This window comes from Cyprinus carpio, chromosome A13 (genome assembly GCF_018340385.1).
Source record: "Cyprinus carpio isolate SPL01 chromosome A13, ASM1834038v1, whole genome shotgun sequence".
Classification (NCBI taxonomy): domain Eukaryota; kingdom Metazoa; phylum Chordata; class Actinopteri; order Cypriniformes; family Cyprinidae; genus Cyprinus; species Cyprinus carpio.
This window is the reverse complement of record NC_056584.1, coordinates 19,257,694-19,282,457: the sequence shown is the minus strand read 5'-3', so window position 1 is coordinate 19,282,457 and position 24,764 is coordinate 19,257,694. Positions and strand designations below refer to the sequence as shown.

The 24,764-nt window shown below is 37.3% G+C and overlaps 1 protein-coding gene across 1 annotated transcript; it reads left to right on the top strand.

Annotated features, from left to right (window-relative positions):
* The first annotated feature begins 6,294 nt into the window (after positions 1–6,294).
* rrbp1a (ribosome binding protein 1a) lies at positions 6,295–23,845 on the top strand. Its single transcript, XM_042769254.1, is given in 28 exon segments — positions 6,295–6,488; positions 8,083–9,744; positions 12,185–12,339; positions 12,476–12,598; positions 13,138–13,290; positions 13,644–13,762; positions 13,889–14,042; positions 15,100–15,238; positions 15,532–15,659; positions 15,922–15,956; positions 16,185–16,244; positions 16,442–16,565; positions 16,662–16,699; positions 16,812–16,887; positions 16,979–17,019; positions 17,146–17,233; positions 17,741–17,833; positions 18,356–18,448; positions 18,566–18,655; positions 18,740–18,832; positions 19,073–19,144; positions 20,285–20,380; positions 20,625–20,708; positions 20,853–20,933; positions 22,181–22,264; positions 22,349–22,441; positions 23,106–23,249; positions 23,333–23,845. Coding segments are annotated over 27 exon segments (4,140 nt in total). The 5' UTR covers positions 6,295–6,488; positions 8,083–8,099; the 3' UTR covers positions 23,372–23,845.
* Positions 23,846–24,764: the final 919 nt, after the last annotated feature.

Sequence of the window (24,764 nt, the reverse complement as noted above, 5' to 3'; positions counted from 1 at the left end):
TAATATACATAACTGATAACAAAAACTTTTAAGAAACACAAAAATTTAAAAAATACCATCAAATGTGAAGTATCACCCTGAGAATTCTGGGAATGTCAATTTATGGTTTTCGTAAAATATAAAATGACTTGTTCTTTTTTTACTTCCAAAAACTGTATATTCATCAATATTTTGCTGTAAAATTATATTAAATGTAAGGTTAAATCTATTGCTGTTTTTCCCTGTACGTATAGTAAGGGAACTTCCAATTAACAGGTTTATACTGTAGCATTATTACAGTATAATTTAATGTCTTTTATGTCACTTAGTAGTTGAGTTAACACATAAAAAATTAATTTCAACAGAAATGTAATGTCCATTTATTTATTTGGTTAGTAGGTTTATAAATAAAACTGAGAATAATGTCAGTTTGTCCATTATAATAACAAAGCAAACCCCCACAGGATGATTAGGACCCTGAAGGGAAGTGCACAGGCTGAATGTACATTCTCCCTTACATATACAATACAAACTGAGCAGCTGAAACAGAAATATAAGATGATAAGTGGGTCATCCAATACAATTCCACCCACTTTCCAGTCATACTAGACTTTCATTACACTCTTACAATGCCATTAAATCTTTATATACTTCTGTCCCAGTTTCCTTTTAACCACAATCTAAAAATCATTTTATGGGCCTACTTTCCTACAGTGTTTCAATATTATCTTTGGATTATCCAATCACATGTCAGAATTCTGGGTCAGAGTGTCTTGTCCTGTGTCAAATAACTGCACCTGCACAAAATAGAAGATGGCGAGGGCAAAATGCCCTCTCCCCCACCTCAATGACTAATTATTGTAGCTTTTTTTTATTTTATTTTATTTTTTAAGAAAGGCTGTGAACCGTTAAGCGTAAAATGCAATTAATCACTTAAAAAATAGTTTCAGGTAAAATATGGAATTTTGTATATGTAAAGTTAGTTCTTTGTTGACTGACAGTTTAATATTTGTCCTTCTTTTTATGTGGTGTTAACAGAACTTAGATCTTGAAATGAACAAAAGAAATACAGGACAGTGAAGTTGATAATGACATAAAAAGTCACTGTCAATAAGAAGATATTTAGGAGTATTTCCTTATTAATGTTATGAGGAGCACGTGTTTTGTCCAATGAGATTTTACAATGGGCGGGGTTACCCAGCAACATGCTACAAAAGAGACAAACTCATAATGATCATCCACACTGACAGGAAATTTTGCTGTAACACAGACTGTATGAACAGTTAGAAACTCAGGTGCTGAAAGTGCTCTGAAGTACTCTATTTCTAAAGTCAGTGGAGGGCATCTGCTCTGGTTCACCTGTGTTCAGTCCATTAAAAGATGAGAGTGGTTAGGTAAGAGTGTGCTCTTGGCACTGCTTGGTCTGTTTCAGGGTGTTCAATCCACAAAGTAAAGGTCTTAATAAAAAAAATATAAAAGAAAATAAATAAAATCATGGGAAATGTATTATTATAATTATAATAATGTATATTATATATATTATATAATAATATATTATTATTATTATTATTATTATAAATGGACCTAAGAATGCATAATAAAAATGCATTACCCAGTACAAAAACAATAGAAAGTAAATTGGCTCTGACAGAAATTTGGATAATTCTCAGTAACGTATAGTATAGCGACCTTTTATATACCTTAAAAAAGCAGACCAGTTTGTCCACTTCTCTTGATAAAGTAGGAGAAGTAGTTTTGTTTACTCTACAGACATCAAACATTGCAGTAACGGCTGAGACACTATCCACCATGCAGTCATTTATAGGTTACATAATGCTATGGGCTCCATCTGTGCTCTAGACTAGAGAACAATGCAAAAGACTTTATAATTATGTGCTGTTTGTACTGTATTTTCGTGTAAATGCAAAAACATTTTTAGAATATTTATTATATTATATTTTTGCTTCCAGCTTGATTTTTAAAATGAAAGCATGTAATATTAAACAATGGTAACATTTATTATTCTTTTGTGTTCATATCCATGTGCTAATTACAACTGTTAAGGTTAGACAATATTCAACAAGCAATGAATGAAAACTTGTGAATACTCCTTTGAGAATTACTTTTCTAGACCATATGCTACTGAAACTCTGACTTTCTCACTCACTAAGCAAATAGGCCACGTTGACTTGACCTTGAATGGCTGACTGATAAATCCATGAGTCAGCAGTAAAACTAATAGAACTAATAGTTCAGTTTTTCTAACATTTCCATACATATGACTATTATGAAGCAATTACATTTTATGGGCATAGTTTTTTATACTGAGGGTGAATAAACATTTGGAAATATTGAATTAGGATATTTATAGACATGTTGATTTGATTTTTAAGGCAAAAGTATTTAACTTGTGTATCACATAGTATAAATTTTGCGAATGTGTGATCTGTAATACATGTGCAAGTTCAGCTGTTTTAGAGGATTATGCAGCTACTGTACAAGTCTGAAATATAGCTGCAAGCAGCGATTACCAGGGTTCAAACGCTTTTAGGCAATTAACCCCCATACGAAAAAAGACAAGACATATTATTTAGTATGGTGACCCATACTCAGAATTCTTGCTCTGCATTTAACCCATCCAAAGTGAACTCACACACACCCGGAGCAGTGGGCAGCTATTTATGCTGCGGCACCCGAGGAGCAGTTGGTGGTTCGGTGCCTTGCTCAAGGGCACCTCAGTCGTGGTATTGCCGGCCCGAGACTCGAACCCACAACCTTAGGGTTAGGAGTCAAACTCTCTAACCACTAGGCCACGACTTAACCACTAAGCCATGACCACGACTCTCTAACCACTAGGCCACGATTTAGCAAGCCACCTAATGACCTAAATCAATGATTAAAAAGAGTATTTTTGGCAATCCCAGGTAATTTAGCATAGAAATATGATGTTTTTAACATTTATGGCTGTTAAAGTGCCACATATAGTACGATCTCAATAAAAGTTGGCATGCTTCTTTAGAATCATATGCTGCATGTGCTCACCTAATTCTGTGAAGTTCCAAGGTTTTGTTCAAGAATTATACGCTTTTGGATGTTTTTGGGTAATCTGTTTTTTTTTATGAAAGTGTCATAGTTTTTTGAGGTTAAATTTTGTTTAAAGTTGTGAAAAGTAACCAAAGTGACAACTGAACACAGACACTGCACATGAATTTTCAAGTCAGTCAGAATAATGGATGGGTAGTTATAGCCCTTTTTATGTTTTTGTCTTATTATAGCACCACAACACAGTAGTGATTTTTTTCTCATGTGACTCAGATTGAGGTCTTACATATGCAAATCAAAATTGGTGTAAATATCTCATTCCGTTGAAAAGTTATAGCCTTTTAAGGAAAAGTGGCCCGTCTCTTTCGAACATTTTGGCATCCCTTTGCGATGAGAATTTATTTATTTATTTTTAATAATTGAATAATTATTTGATCACTCTCCAGATAATTTTTCTGCTCTGGTTTCCAATCAAGCGAAAAACCTAGGACTAGTGCACAAACTTTTATTTTTAAAAAAATCCAGTAAAGTCGGCCCGAATCCGGTCCTCATCTGGCCCACATGGATTTCACACGGGCCAGATGTGGGCCGGACCTGGGCCAACACTATGTTGCTGTATGGGAAAGGATTCCAATGATATAATGCCAAGTTCACACTTCAGGATTTTAAGCCCGATTTGCAAGTCAACGAGCTCGTCAACAGGTCGGGCTGTGATCGGGGCAAATCAATGGGTGATCAGCGATCAGCAGCCGTTATGTATGAACTACTCAATGATGCATGAAAGTCGCTCGCCAACACCAAACAAATATCTAGCGTGCTAAATATGTGGACCTTTCGGCCGACTCAACATCAAGTGGTGTCAGGTGTCACGACAAACTACAGCAAATGAGAGAGCAAGGTTGAGGTCACCGGAAGAAAAACAGCAGCAGCAACATAGACACAAGAAATGGAACAAAATTGTTCAAAACAGCATATTGCGCAAAAAGCTTGCAGTGCTAATTTCTTCCCAACGCCCATTTCAAATAAACAACTCCTGTACCACTTGCACAGCGATCTGCCGACATTTAAAGTCATGTAATCTGAACTAGGGCTAAGACACTTGAGTTTTCGACAAGCGCTTTAGGAATTATGAGCGATTTTTCATACTTTTGATTGCTGTAGCACCCCCGTCAGGCCAATCAGGGGAAGCCTTGGTGAGGGTGTAGACAGGGTGAGTACTACCATCCCTCAAAGTTTTAAGTCTCTACACCTTACAGTTTGGTCTGCTCAATATTGCAGTAATGTAACTTTTGTCACCTATCTAAGAATATTCTGTACTAATACAAAATACAACAACAACAAAAAAAAAAACAACAATGACAAGACATTTCACCTAGAAAATAATGAAATGAAAGCATATTGGAAATTGTTTCTTAGGAGAGGCAAGAAGGTGTGGAGTGACGCACTAAATTCAGGTATATCTGCTTTACTGTTTATTATGTTCTTCCAACGCCCTATTATTCTATTTGATTCTGTGAGTACTATTACATCATACTAATACACAATAAACAAATGAATGTGGAATGTGTGCGTCCACTCCTTTAAAGTAACCCAAAGTTCACTCATATGAATCTGTGTTCTTAAAATATGCTTTGAAGTGTACAGTGATGTATGTTTCTACAGTTTTATAAAGTATGAGTTCTACAAAGCATGATATGGTTTGAAGGCTGATTTTTTAAGTTATATAGTTAATATATATATTAACATATATAATATAATAATATAATTCATGTATGGCGTCCACTACAGTGGACAGATATTTGGAAGCGATTTTGAACCGTTTAAGTTGTAGCACCATGACCCAACCATCAACTGGCAAACCCCCAAAGTGTTGTCTATGATTCCATTTAATTATTGTTTTTTTTTTTATCCCTTTTTGTTTGAGACATTGCATAATACATTCAAAATGATGGTGGGAAGAGTAGATGCACCAAATACCTCAGGAATAGGTGTTAAATCCTTTTATTCTCAGAAATAAAAGAGAATTTTTCTTTTCTTTTAAATGTAGGCATGTTCTATATGAGTGCATGGATATGTGTGCATGATTGTGTTCAAGTGTGTGGTGGGAGGGTGTGTGTGCTTGTCTGTATGTGCATTTGTGCCTGTGTTTGAATAGCCCACCATCCCTCAAAATAAAATAGATTGAGGGGGAAAAGTTATTGGCATGATTTTTCACTTGCTTAAAAGTAAAAACAAACATATGAAAATATTACTTTGTGATTTAACAATTCATGCATGAAAGGGTTAGGTAATATAATGTGTATAATATACAAACGTTTGGATATTGAAATTTTTTAAAACATTTCTATTGATGTTCTAGTGCTCTGTGGAAACCACACCTGCTGCTAAACAAATAAGTGTTACACCACACACCTAACACAACACAACCACACCAAAGAATAACTTTTGAAAAGTAAATTAAGATATTTTTTGTAGACTATGTCTATAAACAGCTCGATAACTGAGTGTCATGGTATAAGCTTAAGGGAAATAAAGATAAAGAATATAAATATTGACTGGTCTTATACTGATCTGTAAAGGACATTAGCAATGAATAATTCACACCTTGATTTACACATTACTTTTACAACAGTCTTTTCCCACCTTAGTCACAGTATTTTATACAGTATAGCATTTACCTTTAAAATGGTCTCATAAGAATGATATAAATGGTAGTTCATGACTCTGAAAACTCTTTTTCCTTGAAGATGGACTTTCTTTTAAATGTATAAATGTTCAGAGCAAGGTCTCTTTGTTTATCTTTAGACATTTATAAATTTTGGGATTATTATCTTTTAAAATGTATTTTCATGTGAAACAAATGGTGAAAAATAAAGGCTGTTTTTATGAAATTTTTATGAAATTGAGTTGCAATGTATTTGAAAACAACAATAAATTTAAGGGAAAATATATATAATTATATAATATATATAAAATTTATAAACAAACACAAAGAGTGGATAAAATGCATACTGACAAGCACCCAGACTGGTGATGTAAGAAGCAGTCAAATTAAATCGTTTGGTATTCAAATTAAATCTGTTACGGTAATTTTTGAAAGAAGTGTTTAAAAAAAAAAAAAAAAAAAAAGAGGGAAAAAAACTACAACTCCCATAAGAGTCAAAAAGACCAGCCTTCTTTTAAGACAGCAAAATTCTATTGGTTCGCACCTGTTTGACTGACTCCACTCTAGCCAATCAGCTGTCTTCTGGATGGACGGAATACGGGCCACTGACCGGCGTAATGCTAGCGCGAGAAAGTGCCACGACTCCACATAGACATCGACTGACTCCTCAAGCTGAGGATAAGATTTTTTTTTTTAGTTTGTTTTTTTGCTGGCGTGGCGAGGCAGTTGGATTCGAGATAATCACTTCTGTTTGAACTCTTCCTGAAGTGATTCATCCAACGGAAATCTGCCGCGAGAAAAGGTGAGATTCAAAGCTTTTGTTATGGCGTTATTCATTAAAAGATTTTCAGTAGCAGTTAGCAGTAAACTTTGATCTCTCCCATTTATTTACTCTCCTCTTTAACTCGCTCGTAAGCCGAGTGGGTTAAAGACATCTTATTGTAGTTACGTAGCGAATAGCAACACTATAGTAACGTTAAGTGGTTTCACATTTTGGTTTGGGTGATGCTCTGTTGTAGGCAGACAGTTAATACCAGCTTTTCTTTTGTGAGCTAGCAAAAAAAACTGTGCATTAAATATCACATTTATAACAGCTTTAATGTCTGTGAGAATTATCCGAAATTTGTTTAAACGCATACTTTTAGTAGTTCATTCACGTTCCAAGTACAGCTGTACAGTCCAGAAACTCTTAGCCTTGATTTCTTATTTTATGTTAATTGACCCGCTAACCGCGAATAGGTGTCTCATGAGAGTATGGAATATAGAACAAATTCTGTTTCATCTAGTGTGAATCAGCCTTTTAATTCAGTTTCATAGCAAATGTCGAGTCTCCCCCTCAATTTCCTATTGGCTCTTTAAATAGCTTCCAGTGAAGTCATTACAAATTAGCCATATAATAACTATTAATAATAACTATTTATTATACCAATTAAACATGTAAGACAGGAATCAACAGAAATGTAGCCTGTCACATTTTACAGGCAATTCAATTTTTTATTTTTTTATTTTTTATATTAGTTATGCTTTTTCATTCATTAGGTTTCCTGTATAATGTCTTTAATTGGCACCCAATCAAGTCATTATATATTACAGCACAAGAAAACATTGTCAAAGGCTATGGAAAGTAGTGCTGTTTATGCGCAAATCTGTTTACAAAAAAACGTCGCATTCCAATATACAAGTTACATATGGCCACTAAACCTCTGTTTTGTGCTCCTAAAGGTGTCTAGATAGTTCTTGCTTCTGGGATATGGCAAGTTTGTGCTTTGGTGCACATTTGATGTGTGAGATTGGTATGGCATGAATCCCATGGAAGCAGCGGAGTATAGAAATTTGCAGACAGCAGCACATGGTGGAATGGAAAACTCTGTTGCATAACTCCTTCTTTTACCAAACAGAGTGTTTGCATATTATATGGAAGGAGCTTTTCTTCAAATTTTTTGTAGTAGAAGTTGAGGGTAGCACACTTGGACGTTTATACCTTTTTTTGCATGGTACTCTTCTACCAAAGTACTGTTTGCACATTCTATGGAAGAAGCTTTTCTAAAAAGTAGATGGTAGAAGTTGAGTACACTTGAGCATCTTTTTTTTCCATTTCATTTTTTTTTCATGGACCTACTTTTCAAAAGAATGAACAAAGTGTAAAGTTTGTGATTTTCTTTCTTATCTCGAGCTCAACATTCAAAAGCCAACTTTAATGTCCTAAGTAAAAAAAAAAAAATGTAATTGTAAAGCAATGAATATATATTTGATAAAGATAATTAACTTTAACTTTTGATAAAGTTAAGAGGGATTTCACTGGGAAGTTGTTAAAGCTTTTGGTGCCACTCTTGAGGTAAAAAATATTATTGATATAAAAATGTACCAAACCTCATCCTTTTTTTCTTTTTAATCAGATAGGAAACTAGCAATCATGGACATCTACGATCCTCAGACCCTTGGAATTGTGGTGTTTGGTGGCTTCATGGTGTTCTCAGCCATTGGGATTGCTCTGGTCTCAACATTTTCCATGAAGGAGACCTCGTATGAAGAAGCTATAGCCAAGCAGCGGAAGGAGCAGGGGAAAACACTGTCCAGCCAACGATCAGACAAGAAGAAAAAGGACAAGGCAGCTGAAAAGAAAAATCGTGCTAAGAAAAAGGAAGATAAGCCCAACGGGAAGCTCCTGGACTCAGAGTCCATCCCTGAGGTTACAGACGTGCCAGCTGAGCCCAGTCCTTCAACTGCTCCAGGCCCAGAACAAGTTGCTGCACCAGCACCTAAACAAGAAGCCCCAGCTCAGAAGTCTCCCCAACCCACCCGTTCTCAGAAGCCAGCTTCACCTGCCCTGGCTCAGAAATCGGTTTCAACTGTCCCAGCCCAGAAGTCAGCTCCACCTGCCCCAGCCCAGAAATCTGTTTCACCTACCCAAAAGTCTACTCCAACTCCCTCTGCCCAGAAATCTGCTTCACCTCCTCCTACCCAGAAATCTTCACCTACTCTAGCTGCCCCTGCACAGAAATCCACTTTACCTGCCCCTGCTCAGAAGTCTGCTTCAAATGCCCAGAAAGCCACTCCACCTGCCCCAGACCAAAAAGCAGTTCCACCTGCCCAAGCCAAGAAAGCAGTTCCACCTGCCCCAGACCAGAAATCTGCCCCACCGGCCCCAGCCCAGAAATCTGCCCCACCGGCCCCAGCGCAGAAATCTGCCCCACCGGCCCCAGCGCAGAAATCTGCCCCACCGGCCCCAGCGCAGAAATCTGCCCCACCGGCCCCAGCGCAGAAATCTGCCCCACCGGCCCCAGCGCAGAAATCTGCCCCACCAGCCCCAGCGCAGAAATCCTCTCAACCTGCCCCATCCCAGAAGGCTGCTCCAAATGCCCCAACACAGAAATCTGCTCCACCGGCCCCAGCGCAGAAATCTGCTCCAACGGCCCCAGCGCAGAAATCTGCTCCAACGGCCCCAGCGCAGAAATCCTCTCAACCTGCCCCATCCCAGAAATCCGCTCCACCGGCCCCAGCACAGAAATCTGCTCCACCGGCCCCAGCACAGAAATCTGCTCCACCGGCCCCAGCACAGAAATCTGCTCCAACGGCCCCAGCACAGAAATCCTCTCAACCTGCCCCATCCCAGAAGGCTGCTCCAAATGCCCCAACACAGAAATCTTCTCAGCCTGCCCCATCCCAAAAGTCTGCTTCAAATGCCCCAACCCAGAAAGCTGCCTCACCATCCCCAGCCCAGAAGTCCTCTCCGCCTGACCAAAAACAAAGTCCACCTGCCCCGGCCCCTGGTAGTACCCCTCCTGCATCCCATCCTGCTCCTAAGGATGCTCCACCCGCCCCATCTCCTAAGGATAAGAGGAAGAAGAAAGCCAAAGCAGAGTCTGCTTCAGCTGAGGTTCAGCCCAAATCTGTGGCTCCATTGGAGGTGGTGACCAAAAAGGTTCCTGTCATGGCTGTGCCTCCAGTGGGTACTTCAAAAGCTGCTGCAGCAACTGCTGTGCCGGCCAAAGCAGAAGAGCCCAAACAAGATGCTCCAGCCAAGAAGAAAGGAGGATCCAAGAAGAAGTCAGAGCCAGGTATGCTGTTATATCCACAAAACCATCTATATTAAGTGGTCAGATTATTACTAGGCAGGGTGCACACTGCACAGACCTAAAGGAAGTGGAGGAGGATGCCTCTTCCTGTTTCTCTAAAACTGTACATTTTTAGGTATTTTATTTCATTGGCGTAATACTTAACAATAATATTATTATTAATAATATTAGCTTTCTGTAGTAGTCAGTAAGATGCACAAAGACATCATCAAACCTTAGGAGTCGTAGTTTTTCTATTATTCTTTTTTCTTATTCCTCCTGCTTTTCGTTCTTATCTTTCTTTTGCTACGTTGAAGGACTAACAGGTGCTGCTGAAAATGAATGATTACATTTAAAATCTTCATGGGCACTAAACTACAGCTCAAAGACTCTTTAATGCTTTAACCTAGTTATTATATTAGGTTAACATATACATTATAACATATACATTTTTAATGATAATTTGACTTTTTTTTCCTATTTGTCTGATCCACGACAAATGATTGTTGTGCACACGTGGAGCTTGAATTTGAGTGCCAATGTTTTCCTCTCATTCCTCCATTCTATGTTTGTATGTATTATCTTTAATATCTTTATTATATATTAATATTTAAAATATTTATACCTTTTATATTTATATAATTTTATATCTAAAATCAGACCTGTAATCTGAAAAAAAGCCAGTCCGAATGAAAAATTTGGATCCAAGTATGTCTTTAAGGAAGTATGGCCTTCTGATTGGTTTGCCAAACCCATAAATACACAGAGATAAAACTGTTTTGGCTAGACCACACAGATGACATCTACATGTGATAAACCCTCAAGCGGATCCTGGAAAACCTGAATTTATGGTGTATGTTAAGTGGCTGACTCGTGAGTTTATATACGTGTCACTTCCTGATATCATTCATCTAGTTCAGAGGACCATCTGGATTGTTTCTTCTGACAAATAGCGCAGATGTGCTCTATTTCCTTTGTGGGCGGGGTGTTAGAATAGCACTACTCCTTATTTGCTGATGTTGGCTCTGATTGGTTGCAGAGAGCTTTGAGTGGGTTTCTGTCTGAAGTACTACTCACAGGGGAATGGAGGCAGTGAGCTGCATTCTTCTGCTCTTTTGCTGGTTTGCATGCACATGTGTGTGCTAGTTCACAGGCTCATGTAGTAGTTTGAGTTTCATTTTAATAGCAGTTTCATATTCTGCCTTGTCCTTGATTCTTATGCTGTTATGCATAATTTTGACTTCTCTGTATTCTCTGTGCCTTTCTTTTTCTTTTTGCACACTGTCAACTAGAGATGTGAAATACTACATATTATCAAAATCTACTAGTCACAACACAAAATAAAGCAAAACCACTAAAAAATCTAGATAAATTACTCAGTCTAACTCATTAGTTAATCTGTTGCTAGAATAGTCAACCATTCAGTGTTGTTATCATTAAGTGAAACTAATAATAAAAAGCAATTTACTTTAATTGAAATACAATACAATTAAAAAAATTGTAACATGCAACATGTCTAATTTGTTTAGTTCAAGATTTCTCAAAACTAAATGGAGAAAAACTAATAAAAATGAGACAAACAACTAAATTACTAGAGCTAAGTAACATTTAAATCAAATGGAAAATGTAAAAATAAATGAATAAATACTATAATATTAAATAATGATAAAATCAAATTTCATTACTACTGTATTTTTTTTATTTTGTTCAAGCGTTCCTTTCTTCTTTTGAAATCCACCTTTCATGCATACGTCCTTATAGATTTTCCACTCACCGGTGATGAGGTATTGCTCTGCTTTGGCAGCGCACAGGTGTGCTTCTGTGCACCCAGAATTCCTCTCCTCTTCACGAAGCACAGTCTCTTGGCCCTGTTCAAACAATACTTTTGCCTCAGCTGCTCTATTAGGGGAGCACACAAAGGCTTTTAGTGACTGGACAATGGGAGTTTATTGCCAGTCCTGGGTGCCGTCTCACCCTGGTGCCACACTGCACTCCTGCCATGTTGGCACTGTAAATAACACGGCGAGTCAATAAAGAACATGAAAGTATGTGCACACACCACTGTACAAGCATCCATTTCATTGTATTGTACACATCATTTTCTGAAAGCTGCTCTTGTTTTGGTCTGTCTGTTTTATTTTATGACTCTGCTGTTCTGAACATGTTTGATTGGATGCTGGAGACCATGGTGTGGGTGTTTAGGGAATGTTTAGGAGTGTAATAAAATGATTTGGAGAATTCGCTCATAAACACTTTTAGTTTAGTGGACACCCTGCTGCGACCAGAGACTGATCTGCAGCAAAACGCTTCTCAGCTTTCTGATTTAGCGTCCTTCAAATACAGGATGACACACTGGCACTCCAAAAGGATGTTACTGTTTCCTCAGTGGATAGCTCAAGCACAGTCTTAATAAATGATCTGTTTTTTGTTTCTTTCTCTGTAGCGGTGGCTGCAGACCCCGCAGACAGTCCACTGTACCTGCCCTACAAGGCCTTGCTTTCCACGGTGAGGGGTATGGTGTTCACTGAAGGAGAGGCCCAGCAGCTCATTGAGGTTCTGTCTGATAAGACTGGCATTATTCAAGACACATGGCACAAGGTAAGGCCAACTTCCTTAAGTTTTTTTTTTCTTTTCTATTGTTCATATTTTTAAATGAGTGATCTTTCACTTTCTGTCACTTTCTTCGAACTCAACCAGGAAGTTTGTGTAAACAGAGTCTCATGCATGTTTATAGGCCACACAGAAGGGTGATCCGGTAGCTGTGCTGAAGAAACAGCTGGAAGAACGAGACAAGCAGCTGGCAGCCGAGCAGGAGGACTCTGCAGCTGTTAAAAGCAAACTGAGGGATTTGACTAAAGTGAGGCTTGAAACACTCATGCCAGTCTAAAAAAGAATCACATACAAATTAGGAAAAGTTTAACATGTGCACACACATCAAGCCTTATAAGTACTCTGTTATTATAGACTCTATTAGGTGAAAAGTGGACAGTCAATACTTTGCTTTGGTCTGATGGAAATAGTGACAAGGTCTGAACCTACACAACCATTCAGAAGTTCAGGGTTGGTAATGTTAAAAACGTTTGTGCTGCCTAATATTTTTGTGGAAATCTTGATACATATTTTTTTCAGAAGTTTGAAAGAACAACAATTATTTGAAATATAAGTCTTTTGGAACATTATAAATCACTTTTGATCAGTTTAATGAGTCCTAGCTGAATACAAGTAATTATTTCTTTCAAGCAAAAAAATAAAAATCACACAAACCCCAAACTTTTGAATGGTAGTGTACAATTTTGTTTTTAAGCTCTACATTACTCTTCAACTAGAAGCCAGACGTATTGTGATGACCTGTTTTCATGCCAGATCATGACCCGTGTATGATTTGTTTGTGTATAGGAGCTCTCTGGGGAGAAGTCAAAGGTGGCGTCTGTAGAGACCAGGCTGAGCTCTCAGCTGAGTAAGCGAGAGCAGGACATTATTGCCCTGCAAGCACGCATGCAGGCCAGTTATCAAGACCACCTTGCAGAGACTCAGCAGCTTAATGCCAAAGTGAGAGCTCAGCACAGATTCTTTGCCATACACCTGCATGGTAGCAAGACAAGGATGTCTACCAAAATATTCATTTAGTAGGACAGAAAATTTAAATATTGATTTCATGGTAATTTGTGTATTGTGCTGGATTTAGTGGTACCATAATGGAATATTTTTCTCCCAAAATATTTATTTATGTGTTATAGATTTTAACATAGATGGTGGTTTTCTCATTAAGGTTAGGTATAATATCAGAGTAGGTAAATGCATTAAATTTAACAGGATTAGATGCTTTTAATTAATCACATTAGTGAACTTTGGCAGCCCTAATATTTAGGTGATGTGCCTAAGCCCTTTCTGCTCCTCCTTAGGTCTTGGCTCTCCAGGACCAGCTGGAGAAAGGCCCTAATGCTCAGTTGGCCCGTCTACAGCAGGAGAACTCTATCCTCAGAGATGCGCTTAACCAAGCCACCAGTCAGACGGAGAGCAAGTATGAACCTACAGTTACTTTTACACTACTGTTCAAAAGTTTGGGATCAGAACGATTTTTAATGTGTTTTTTATGCTCATCAAGGCTGCATTTATTCCTCTCCATTTAATTTTTTTTATCCATTAGACAAAATGCTGAATTAGCCAAACTGCGTCAGGACTGCATTCGACTGAATAAGGAACTGGTGGAGAAGAATGAGGCCTTGCAGGCTGACGAACAGCTCAGGAAAAATCTGGAATCTAAAGCTGCCACTGCTGAGAAACAACTGACCCAGCTGCAGGTCAGTAACCCATCCTTCTATAACCATTCATAGCACCACAAAAGCCAGTCATTCCTATTGTTTCGTTTGTGGAGTTGTAGTTAATTTTGTGATGCCTCTTATGAAAGAGTTCAAAATGCCACTCGAATTCTTATAAAACATCTCTCAGCATGAGCACCAGCCTCATTAGAGCTTTCTGCTACCTCCCGCTGGGCTGTTTAGCCTTGCACATCTGCAGGTAGGCAAGCTTAGTTTCTTGCAATCTGTGTGTGTATTTAAGAAGCTTGATTAGGCTTGCTGGTAAAACTGAGGCTTTGACCCCCAAGTGCTGGTGCCTCTACTAATGGGATTGTTCACATGCTGGCAGAACATTTGATTGCCAGTTTGATCGCTCAGCAGTGCTCTGTGTGAAAATGGCCCGCGCTACAGGGAACCGCTTCTTCGAGCGATCAGGAATGTGAGCCTGCTTGAGCAGTACAGTTTCAGACAGAAGTATCTGATTATTCATACTGGAAACACACAAAACAGCTTTAGCATCTCTTCGCTGATTCACTGCTACAAACCAAAGACCACTGAATAAAAAGTAGCCTTGTGTTGAAATGTGTCCTGAGCCCATTTTAAGCATCTAGACAGTGTACAGGCTTAGGGGGAGAATGGTTGGTAATGTCTGGGTGTTGTTAGTTGTTGTTATTAGTAGTATTTTTTTGTGTAGAGCAACCTTATTAGAAACCTTATTTTTTTAAGGTTTTGATGTAATCTTTTTTTTTGAGTAGCTGAACACCCATTTAGAAATAAGTGTAAATTTAATTTACATTGCCTCCCTCCACAAAACTGCTTGAATGTCTTTTATCATATCAGAACATAAAATTGTGGTTACTGTTTTTAAAAAGTTTATGTAGTTATGCTCCATTATGGCTTTGATTGCATTAAAAAGGAACACATTTTACATTTTATTAGTTTTTGCTTTCCCTAGGTTTCGAACCCATGTCCTTGGTGTTGTTAGCGTTGTACTCTGCTGTTTGAGTTGTATGACCATGTCTGAACTGTGTTTTCTGGTTTCATGCTTTGTCATCTGCAGGGGAAATGGGTGAGCAGTGAAAAGGCTCTGCAGAAGCGTCTGGAGGACGTGAGTGAGGAGCTCAGACAGACCCAGAGCAGTAGAAACAGCCTTCAAACACAGCTTGAACAAGCTCAGAAAGATGCCACTGCTCTAGCAGGTCAGCAGCACCCAATTGGTTCTTAAGCAAGGAAGCACACTGTACAACCACAAGATGGATTCTACAAGATTCAGTCTGCTTTAAAAAGATTTCTTTTTAACTGAAAAATAGGTTAGATCTGATCTGCAAATCCTGCAAGGTATAATGCTTGCAGTATCTCTAATGTGCCCTTTAACCAAACACTTAACATCAGGTTTCTTGCGTACTTTATATCGCTTTGGACAAACGTATCATGCAAAATTATGAATTAGTAATTAGAAATAAGTGTGCTTTTCCTAACTGCACTGTTTCAGAGGCTCAAGCTCGTGTGGCCAGTGTGGAAGCAGAAATGATAGAGCAGACCGGACAGTTAGAGAGTCTGCAGAGACAGCTAAAACTGCTGGAGGCGAGCCAGAACAAAGAACAAAACCATAATTCAGAGGTGACACTCCACTTTCAATGTCCCAATACATGTCTTTGTCACTGTATAATAAAATATAATTATGTGTGTAACCTCATATAAATTTCTCAGTTGCACTTTATTTTACAGTTTCCTTGTTCCAATGTAGTTGTAATATTAATTAATAACATGTACTTAGTATAGGGTTAAAATTAAAGTTTAAAGTTTGATAAACATTATGTAAATGATGTAATGTATGGATAAGCAGATATTTCATATGCATTTGCATGTTTAATATTTACAGGCTTTGATAGCTGAACTGGAGCAAGCAAAGAGCAGGTAAGATGGAAGGCTATATTTATTAAGGAAATATGATTTGTTTTCAGATGACAATGAGATGTTTATTTTTTCTTCACTGACAAATCTTGTGTTTTGCACAGTTACATCAACAGTTACACAATTTTAGTACAGTTCAACCCAAAAAAAAAAAAAACCTTAATACATTTTCATAAGCTTTGCTTCTAACATTTGTTGAAAATGCATTCATATTGATTGTTTAATCTATAGCCAGAAGGAGAAAGAAGAGGAGCTGATCCAACTCAAAAACATCATTGCCAACCAGGTGAAGCGGAACATACTGCCTGTTTTTAGACTTTATCAGCTTCTCTTAGTATTTCATTAGTAAATTTGACTTAATGTGTTCCCTTATTTGAACCAATCACATGTCCTCTTCAGGTGGATAACACAACAGAGTTGCAGCAATTGCAGCACAGGTACGAGAAGTATTTTCTGGTGCTTCACTAATACAGTTCAGTAGTTCTTAGTTGATTTGAATCCGTTTATTCTATCTTTTCCTTTGAACTTAAGATAAAAGAAAAAGATGATGAAATAGCAACTCTTCAGGGAGAGCTCCAACAGTTTAAAGAAAAAAGTTCAGAGCTCACCAGAGTAAGTTTATCATATGCAAACCTTTACACGTCAAACAATAATTCAGTTTAGACTTAACCATTCATGCCAATTTTTTTTTTTTTTAATTATTCATAGCTTGAAAACACAGAAATGCTGGAACAGCTACAAAACAGGTATACCTTATTTGTGATCCAAACAACAGCTTCAAATTCAAAATGTTAATTTTTTTTCACATTCTGTTATTAAGATTGAATGCTGTATGTTCTCTTTTTCCTGTTCCTGTAGTTTGAAAGAAAAGGAGTCTCGCGTGGCTTCGTTTGAAGAAGAGATGAGGCACTGTAAAGAACAGTATGACACTAAAGTTAGTGAGACTTTGCTGTTATTATTATCTAATTTAGTACTTTTGACTTTTTAAATGCAGTGATTTCTAATAATGCACCCTTCATTTACAGCTGGCAGATAGCACAGCCAAACTGGAGTTACTACATAAAAGGTACATATTCAGTCCAACTGAAGGCCACTGCATGTTTATGTTCCTGTCAGCCACCCACATTAACACCATTCTGTGATAAATGTCATCCTCCACAAAAAATGAGTGTTTTTTCATAATGATTTTCAGTGTAACTGAAAAAGAGAGCCTAGTGACATCACTACAACAGGAAGTGCAGCAGCTCAAGGATCTAAATCAGTCACATGGCAAGAATTACGTAAGTAGCCAAGACTATTGTGGATGTGCTTGTTTTTATCTTGCATGTACACGGTGGTTCATAAAAATATGCGTAGGCACACATCTTATCTCATCATGTCAGCTGGGGATGTGGTCTTGCTGTATAAAGCAGATTGATGCAGTGCTCTTCCATTTCTATTTCAGAAGTCTTGACTTTTAAATTACCTAGGTTTTTCTGTGTGTAAAATGTTACCGGTACTACTGGTATTAAAATGGTGACACAGATAAAAGAAGTGTTAAGGGTCATCATTTTACTCAACAGTTTTAGTTTTAAAGAAACTTATTCAACAAAAATTATTTATGTTTCTTATTATTTCACTATTTAAAAATTTATTTTGGTTTAGACAGTATTTAGTTGTGCTAAGTGTCTCAGCTTTTACCTGAGACACAAGATAAAAATTTTTTTGTTGAATTTCTGTGCATAGATTTGAATTTTTGTTATTTTTAGAGGTGTTCAGTTGTCACTGAGCATATCATTTCATTACAGGAAAGTTTGGAGGATATGCTGAAATCTGTCCAGGCTGAGACCAAAGAAGTTCTTCACTCTCTTTTCCCACACATCAACATAGAGACCGCACAGGTGTCTAGGATTTCAGTTTTCTCATACTTTTTATTTCTCAGTTTTGTTTTTGGATCCAGTTGTAATATTGACTTACTTAATATTGAAAGCAAATACACATATCATCAGTCACTCTATACACACAGTTCCATTCAGAAGTTCTGCATTTATTTGATCAAAATTACAGTAAAAACAGTAATAATGTGGAATAGATTACTATTTAAAATAACTGTTTTCTGTATTAATAATTTTACAATTTAATGTATTCTGTGATGGCAAAGCTGAATTTTCAGCATGCATTACTCCAGTCTTCACTGTGACATGGTCCTTCAGAAATCATTCTAATATGATGACTCTGGTGCTCAAGAATTTTTTTATTATTGCTATTATTATCAATTGTGTATATAAAAGTATTAATTTCCTTAAAAAAAAAAATCTTGGTGACCCCAAACCTTTGAATGGTATTGTACTTGATGCACTTCTCTTAATCACATCCTTGATTTTTTTTTAGCTAATCCTGAGTCTCTCGTTCTCTTCTTTCAGACCAATTGGCTTCAGGACTTTGCTGTGAAAGCACAAGAGGTGCTAAATCAAAAGCAACTGAGCCAAGAATCCCAGCAGAACACAGAGATGGTGGTAAGTGTGCTGCTGATCGTAGACTTGTGCTAATATCATCTAAAGTGGTTCTTTGTTGCCCCCTAGTGGGAATGTAAGGTATATTTGTAGTTACTACAATGTTGTTTTTATTATAAGGAGATAATGGGCAAACTACAGGCAGCCCAGGAGAGTCACTGCACACTACAGTCTGAGTGTGAGCAGTACAGGAATGTACTGGCTGAGACGGTGAGATTATACACCAAGAATCTGCTTCAGCAAAGCCTTAATGAGAATTGGATCAAGCCAAATTTGTTTCCTGATGTTCTATAGGAGGGGATGCTGAAAACACTTCAGAAGAGTGTAGAGGAGGAGGAGAGGGTGTGGAGGACCCAGATAATGGAGTCAGAGGAGAAACTGAGGATGGTAGGTCAAAACACCGTATTAACACACACAAATATAATTCTAGAAATCTAAAAAGAGTTTATGATGTTTCCTTTTGATTATAGAAAATGCTGTTTTTGGTTATAATTTTTTTTTAAGTTTTCATGGGCAAGCTGTGTTTATGGAAAATGTTCATAATGTTTCGGGGGAATTTGGTAGATCATTCCACCACCAAGGGACAGCGATTGTGAAAGTTTCAGTCTGTCAATTTGTATTTTATAGGCACTCAAAAAGGTGCAGGAATTAGAAGAGACAACAGAGAGCTTGAGAGTGGACAACCAGAGGACCCAACAGGTATAGATTTCACCTGTGGAAATGAATTTTTGTACTGTAGGACACTGTAGGAATTCAAAATATGTGTATTACAGAGTGCAAAAAAAGCATCAGGCTGTACCCTGAAAATATCCTGTCTGTTTAAAATATCCAACAAGTTCCTATACAAATAAAGGTGTGTGTGTGAATGGTCCTCTTCATTGAAATAAAGTATTATCCAAAAATTTAATATTTCATATTAGGACTCAACTAATGCATTCTCATTCATTATTTATTTTACATTCAAATGACTTTTCTCCAATAATCAACATTTAACCATTTATATATACGGTCCTCATGGGTCCTTAAATCATTAATATGCCTTAAATCCAAATTTAAGGTCATCTTTATATCTTAAATGGTATAGCAGATGTCCTAATATCACTTAAAGATGATAAAATCCTAAATTTGGGAACGGAAATAAAGGAATTTAAATGTTATGTCATGATTTAATTAAACGTGAGTGCTTATGCTCTACTAGTGATGCATACTCCTCTCTCTCATCTGTTTGAATGAGCAGCTGGAAGCCTAGATATTTCAAAATGGGCTTGTTTATATTTTAAAGTCCAACATTATTCATAAAATCTTTTTATTTTTTTTATGATTGGTATTTTGGTAACAGAATGAACTAGATCTGGCATTTAATTCAGTGTAAACTCTTGTTGGGAAAGACTACAGAGGGAAAGGCTAAGGATTTTTGACGGATTCAGTATATGCATTTTCATAGTATTGTCACAATAATTAGTTTATTGTCTTTCTTTAAACGCATCATTGTATTGGTAAAATTTAATATCACTAATTTGTATAATATATGGGTACATAAACTTCTATCAATACATATAGAATAAAACTTGTCTCGAGTATTTTAAATTGGTTACTCTGTTTTGCTTCTAAGCAGTATTAAGTGCCTGTTGAATATGTGTCCCAGCTTATTTAATTAAGTACAAGAGATAAATGATTGGGAAACAATGCTGGGATACATGATTTTGAGATTTTATCGGTTTGTATTTTATTTATAGATTTATTTATTTTTTGTTCATGCTACCTTAGTAGTAAGAAACCCAAGTGTATATACAGAAGTACATTTTATCCTTTATCCATTTTTTTTTCCCCCTTATGTAGCTGGAGGAGAATGTGATGTTGCTTGAGGCCCGGTTGGAGAAACAGCACCAGTCAGCGTCCACTGACAGCCAGAGTCAATCTGAAGAGATAACACACGTAAGTGCACACTCCTGCCTTAATGCTGATTCACTAAAGCACAGTATGAGACACAAAAGCAAAACAAAGCCTTCTTAGTCAGTCATTCAGTGCATTTTATTCATTTATTTTAAATAATGGATTTGTCTTTGTGAAGACGTTAATTGACAAGCATTGTTTAATTTTAAGATCTGATGTGGTTGTGAGAAGATCTTGAGATCTAGCTCTGCCACTTAAGTTCATTTTGTTGTTTATTTTTTTTCAGTTGAAGCATGTTTTAGCAGAATCAGAAAGACAGTTGAGTGTGGCCCAGCAGGAGACACAGACGCAGAGGGAGGAGCTTTCACAGGTTGGTTTTCCTTGAAGTCCAAAGCATTTGCTAAAGGTTTACACCTATTATTCTTTGTTTACCCACAATTATGTGGCAAACAGGAGATTTTCCCAAGGAAAAACACGCGAGTTGGTTTTGTTGAGTGACAGCTTCTATTTCCAGGTCAGGCGCCAACTGAGTGACGTGACAAAGCAAGCTCAGGGAGTGGCAGAGAACGGGCAGCCTGAGGCGGAAGAGTGTCAGGTTAGGGTGCGACATAGAAAGGCACCCTGCACCTCACTTGGCAGTATTAGATAAATGTTTCAGTACTAACTGTGGTTGGGTCTCAAAACCTAGCAATGCCTATATAAGACTCTTCCAAAAATGGTTGACTGGAGAACTGCCTACTTTGCTTATTATGTTATGAGACACAGTCTATATCAATCGCCAAATATCCATAGAAATGTCAAATTATATTTATTTACATAGTGCTTTTCACTATACATATTGGGATAATTTTACCCTATACAAGAGGCTATATTATTGGCCTTATGTATGTTTTTCTCCCTATCCAGTACTGCCAAAGAGGGGATGTTCTACTCATAATTCTAACCATTCATATTATAGCATTTTGTTTCAGCAGCTTCTGTTAACCCAGGCGCCTGTTTTCACCAGAATATCTGGACTCTTGGGTTCTTTCTGCCATACTCACCTTTTTTTAACCACTAACATTTGTCTTTTGCATTTGAAACTCACACTTCTTTGAAGATCCTACAATTTTTTTAGGATTTTATGCTTGTTTTCACTCTCATTTCCTGAATACATTGTCCTCTAAAGGCCCCGATATACTTCCAATGAAGTTCGTTTTCTTCGTTTGGGGGCAAAAGGAAGTTTGAAAAGGCTGAGCTCAGTATACTGTTTTTGAATATTCCGACACCCCCGCGCTGCTGGAGGCGGGGTGTAGATTAATATAAACATGCGTCGCAACGCTCCCGTGTATCCCCTAAAAACAACAACTATGAAATGAAGTTAAGGCAATCTAGGTGTGAGAAGGGCACCAATGGTAGGAAAATTTTAGACAAAAGAATAGCTCAGCTATTAGACACATTGTATTTATGTTGCTAGTGATAGGAGATGCTGTTCTCTTGCTTGACCTCCGTTGAATGAGAAACGAACCGGGAAAAAAATTGCACGTCAAAAAAGGTGGAGTTTCAGAACACACCCACCGATTGCGTAACCGCCATGGACCATTGGAAGCTCAAAGATGTTTAGGAACCAAACAAACTCCCCAGAAAGTTCGCTTTGGTCAGCTGTTTCGAACTGCCAAAACGAACTTCGTTTCGGCCTGATTTTGTTTGAAATTGTCATATCAGTTCGTTCTTCGATTTTGTTTGAAGTATATTGGGGCCTTAATGCAGCTCTTGTGTCAGCAGGCATGGAAAGGTTTTGCAGTAGTTCATGGATTTGCTACGATAACTTATCTACTTGTGTGGTATTGTTGATTTGGTCAGGTCCAGGCTCAGCTGGAACAGACATTGGAAAACCTGCAGGGTGAACAGGCTCTAAACCAGCAGCTCTCTGCAGAAGTGGAGCAGGTACAGTGGTGTCCAAGACCTTGTGTTTCTTCTTGATTTTTAAAAACCTTTCAATCATTAAACTCATTCCTCCATACTTTATAGACTCAGGAGGCCCTCAAACAGCTTCAGAGCCATCTAGAGCAGATGAAGTCAGCTGAAGACACTGCAGCCATGGAGGATGTTGTTCAGCTGAAGGTACTTTGCACATTGAATAGCTGATAACCAGTATTATGTATGTGTGGTTTTTTTTTTTCTGCCATTTTTTTAAATTGTTCCACGCCATGTGGGACTGGCTAAGATATTTCTAAGCTGCTAAGAAATTACTTCAACTGGGAATGACGGAATGTCAAACATGTGATGTGATGTTGGTACTGATTTATATATTTTCAAAAAGTGGCGAATGGAATGGATTGAAATGTATCCATATCAAATTATATGACGTGAATAAAAGTATATTTTCCCAGGAGAAACTTTAAAAACGTCCATTAATGTACTTTGAGGAAAAACATTTCCTAGTACCAGTTTTACAGTCAAAGAAGGCTTACAAAAAAGCACAAAGGCAATTCTTCTTCTTTCAAGAAATATACATGAATAGCCTAAGTCCTGTGTGTGACCAGTTCTACATCCTGTATATACAGTTTGGACATTTCTATTTTCAAACTAAAACCAATGCATTTTAATTTATTTAAAAATGAATGAAAATAGCCATGAAAATAGCTGCAGATGTTGACACATCAATAAAAAATAAGCACTTTTAATTTTGGCGTTGTCCTTGCATTCTGGAAGAGCATTATCTAAAATGTTTCTTGTTTAATTGTTAAAACTGGGTTTCTATGTAAATCATGACTTGGTGTTTTAGGAGTGTCTAGAGAAGGAGCGAAAGATGACCAAAGATTTGGGCCAGGCAGCCACCAAACTTCAACAGCTGCTGAGAAACAGTCAGGACCAACTGGCCAAAGAGAAAGAGAAAGTCAGGACCCTGCAGGAAAAATTGCCAGACAAGGTAAAAACATACATATTTATAAATGTTTATAGGATGAATAGCTGCATGCCTATGTTAACATTGTTTATGTTCTTGTTTTCCAGGAAGGTGATGGAGAGCTGAAGCAAGGCACTTCTGTTTGAGGTGTAAAACAAAAAACTTGCCAAAAATTGCCTTAAGATGACCAAAATGAAGCATTCCAAAATTAGTTTTCTTCCTTTTTTTTTTTTTTTTTTTTTTTTTTCTCGGGCGTACTAGTCTTAGGAGAAATTGTTTGAAGACTTTTGGGGAAATGTAACTCGTGCAAACATTTAATTTCGGAGATGTGCTGGAACTATTTTCACTTTACATTCCATTTGAAACCTTCTGGCTGTGTCAGAAAATATTCCTCTGCCTTATATATTCTTAGTGTTCCTGCACCTCTCCTCCTGATGTCAGTGTTAAAAGGGAAACCGCATGTACGTTATGTGTACATCAACTAGTGCAATTAATTTCTTGTAAGTGAATGAGTATGCATAATTGTATGGTACATGGGTACAGCATTTGGAATGGCCTCTCTGCAGCTGGCTTCAACACCACTGTATTAAGTTTGATAATAAATAATAATTGACATCCTAGCTTTGTTTTACTGTCATGTTTCTTTCTTTCTTTTTAAAGAAATCGTTCACCCAAAAATGTAAATTTACTCACCCTCAGGCCATCCAAGATGTAGATGAGTTTGTTTCTTCATCAGAAGAGATTGGGAGAAATTTAGCATTACATCATTTTCTCACCAATTGATCCTCTGCACTGAATGTGTCCTAAGAACGAGAGACCAAATAGCTGATATAAAACAATTTGTTGATTTAACTTTAAACCATTGCCTCTGGCCAAAATCCTAGTCAATCAATAATAATGCTTCCTCCAGTAAAGTCCATCCCCTGTTGTCTCTGCAGAGGATTCATTGGTGAGCAAGTGACGAAATGCTAAATTTCTCCAAATCTGTTCCGATGAAGAAACAAACTCATTTACATTTGATTTCTTGTAAGTGAATGAGTATGCATAATGGGGCAAAGAGGCAGGAGCTGGTTGCTGAAACCACGCCCACCTAGCGTGAAGGTGGCGACAGCACTTGGGCACGAGGGGCAGGTTCTCTGCTCAGGGAGGAATGTGTGCATGTGCAGTCCTGAATAAGACAAATCCACTACACTATTCAAGTGAACATTTACTAATATAATTCAATATTATTTATTCTACAGTTAGCTCAATTTAATTAGCTAATTTTACTGGCAAAACAGTATTGCTGGTATAGGCTTAATTAAGAGCTAAAATGTTCTCCTTGACTTCTGAAAGTTCATGGTGTATGAAAAACAACAGTTGTTTTGATATGTTGGTAATATTTCTACTTTTTGATATCAACACTTTCTTAATACATTAGTACAAAAAGTAAATAAAAAAAATAGTTTAAAAAAATGCACTTTAATTTTATGTTTTTTTTTTTTTTTTTTTTTTTTTTTTTTTTCGTGTTTTATTTCATAATTTTAATTTTATTGTTTC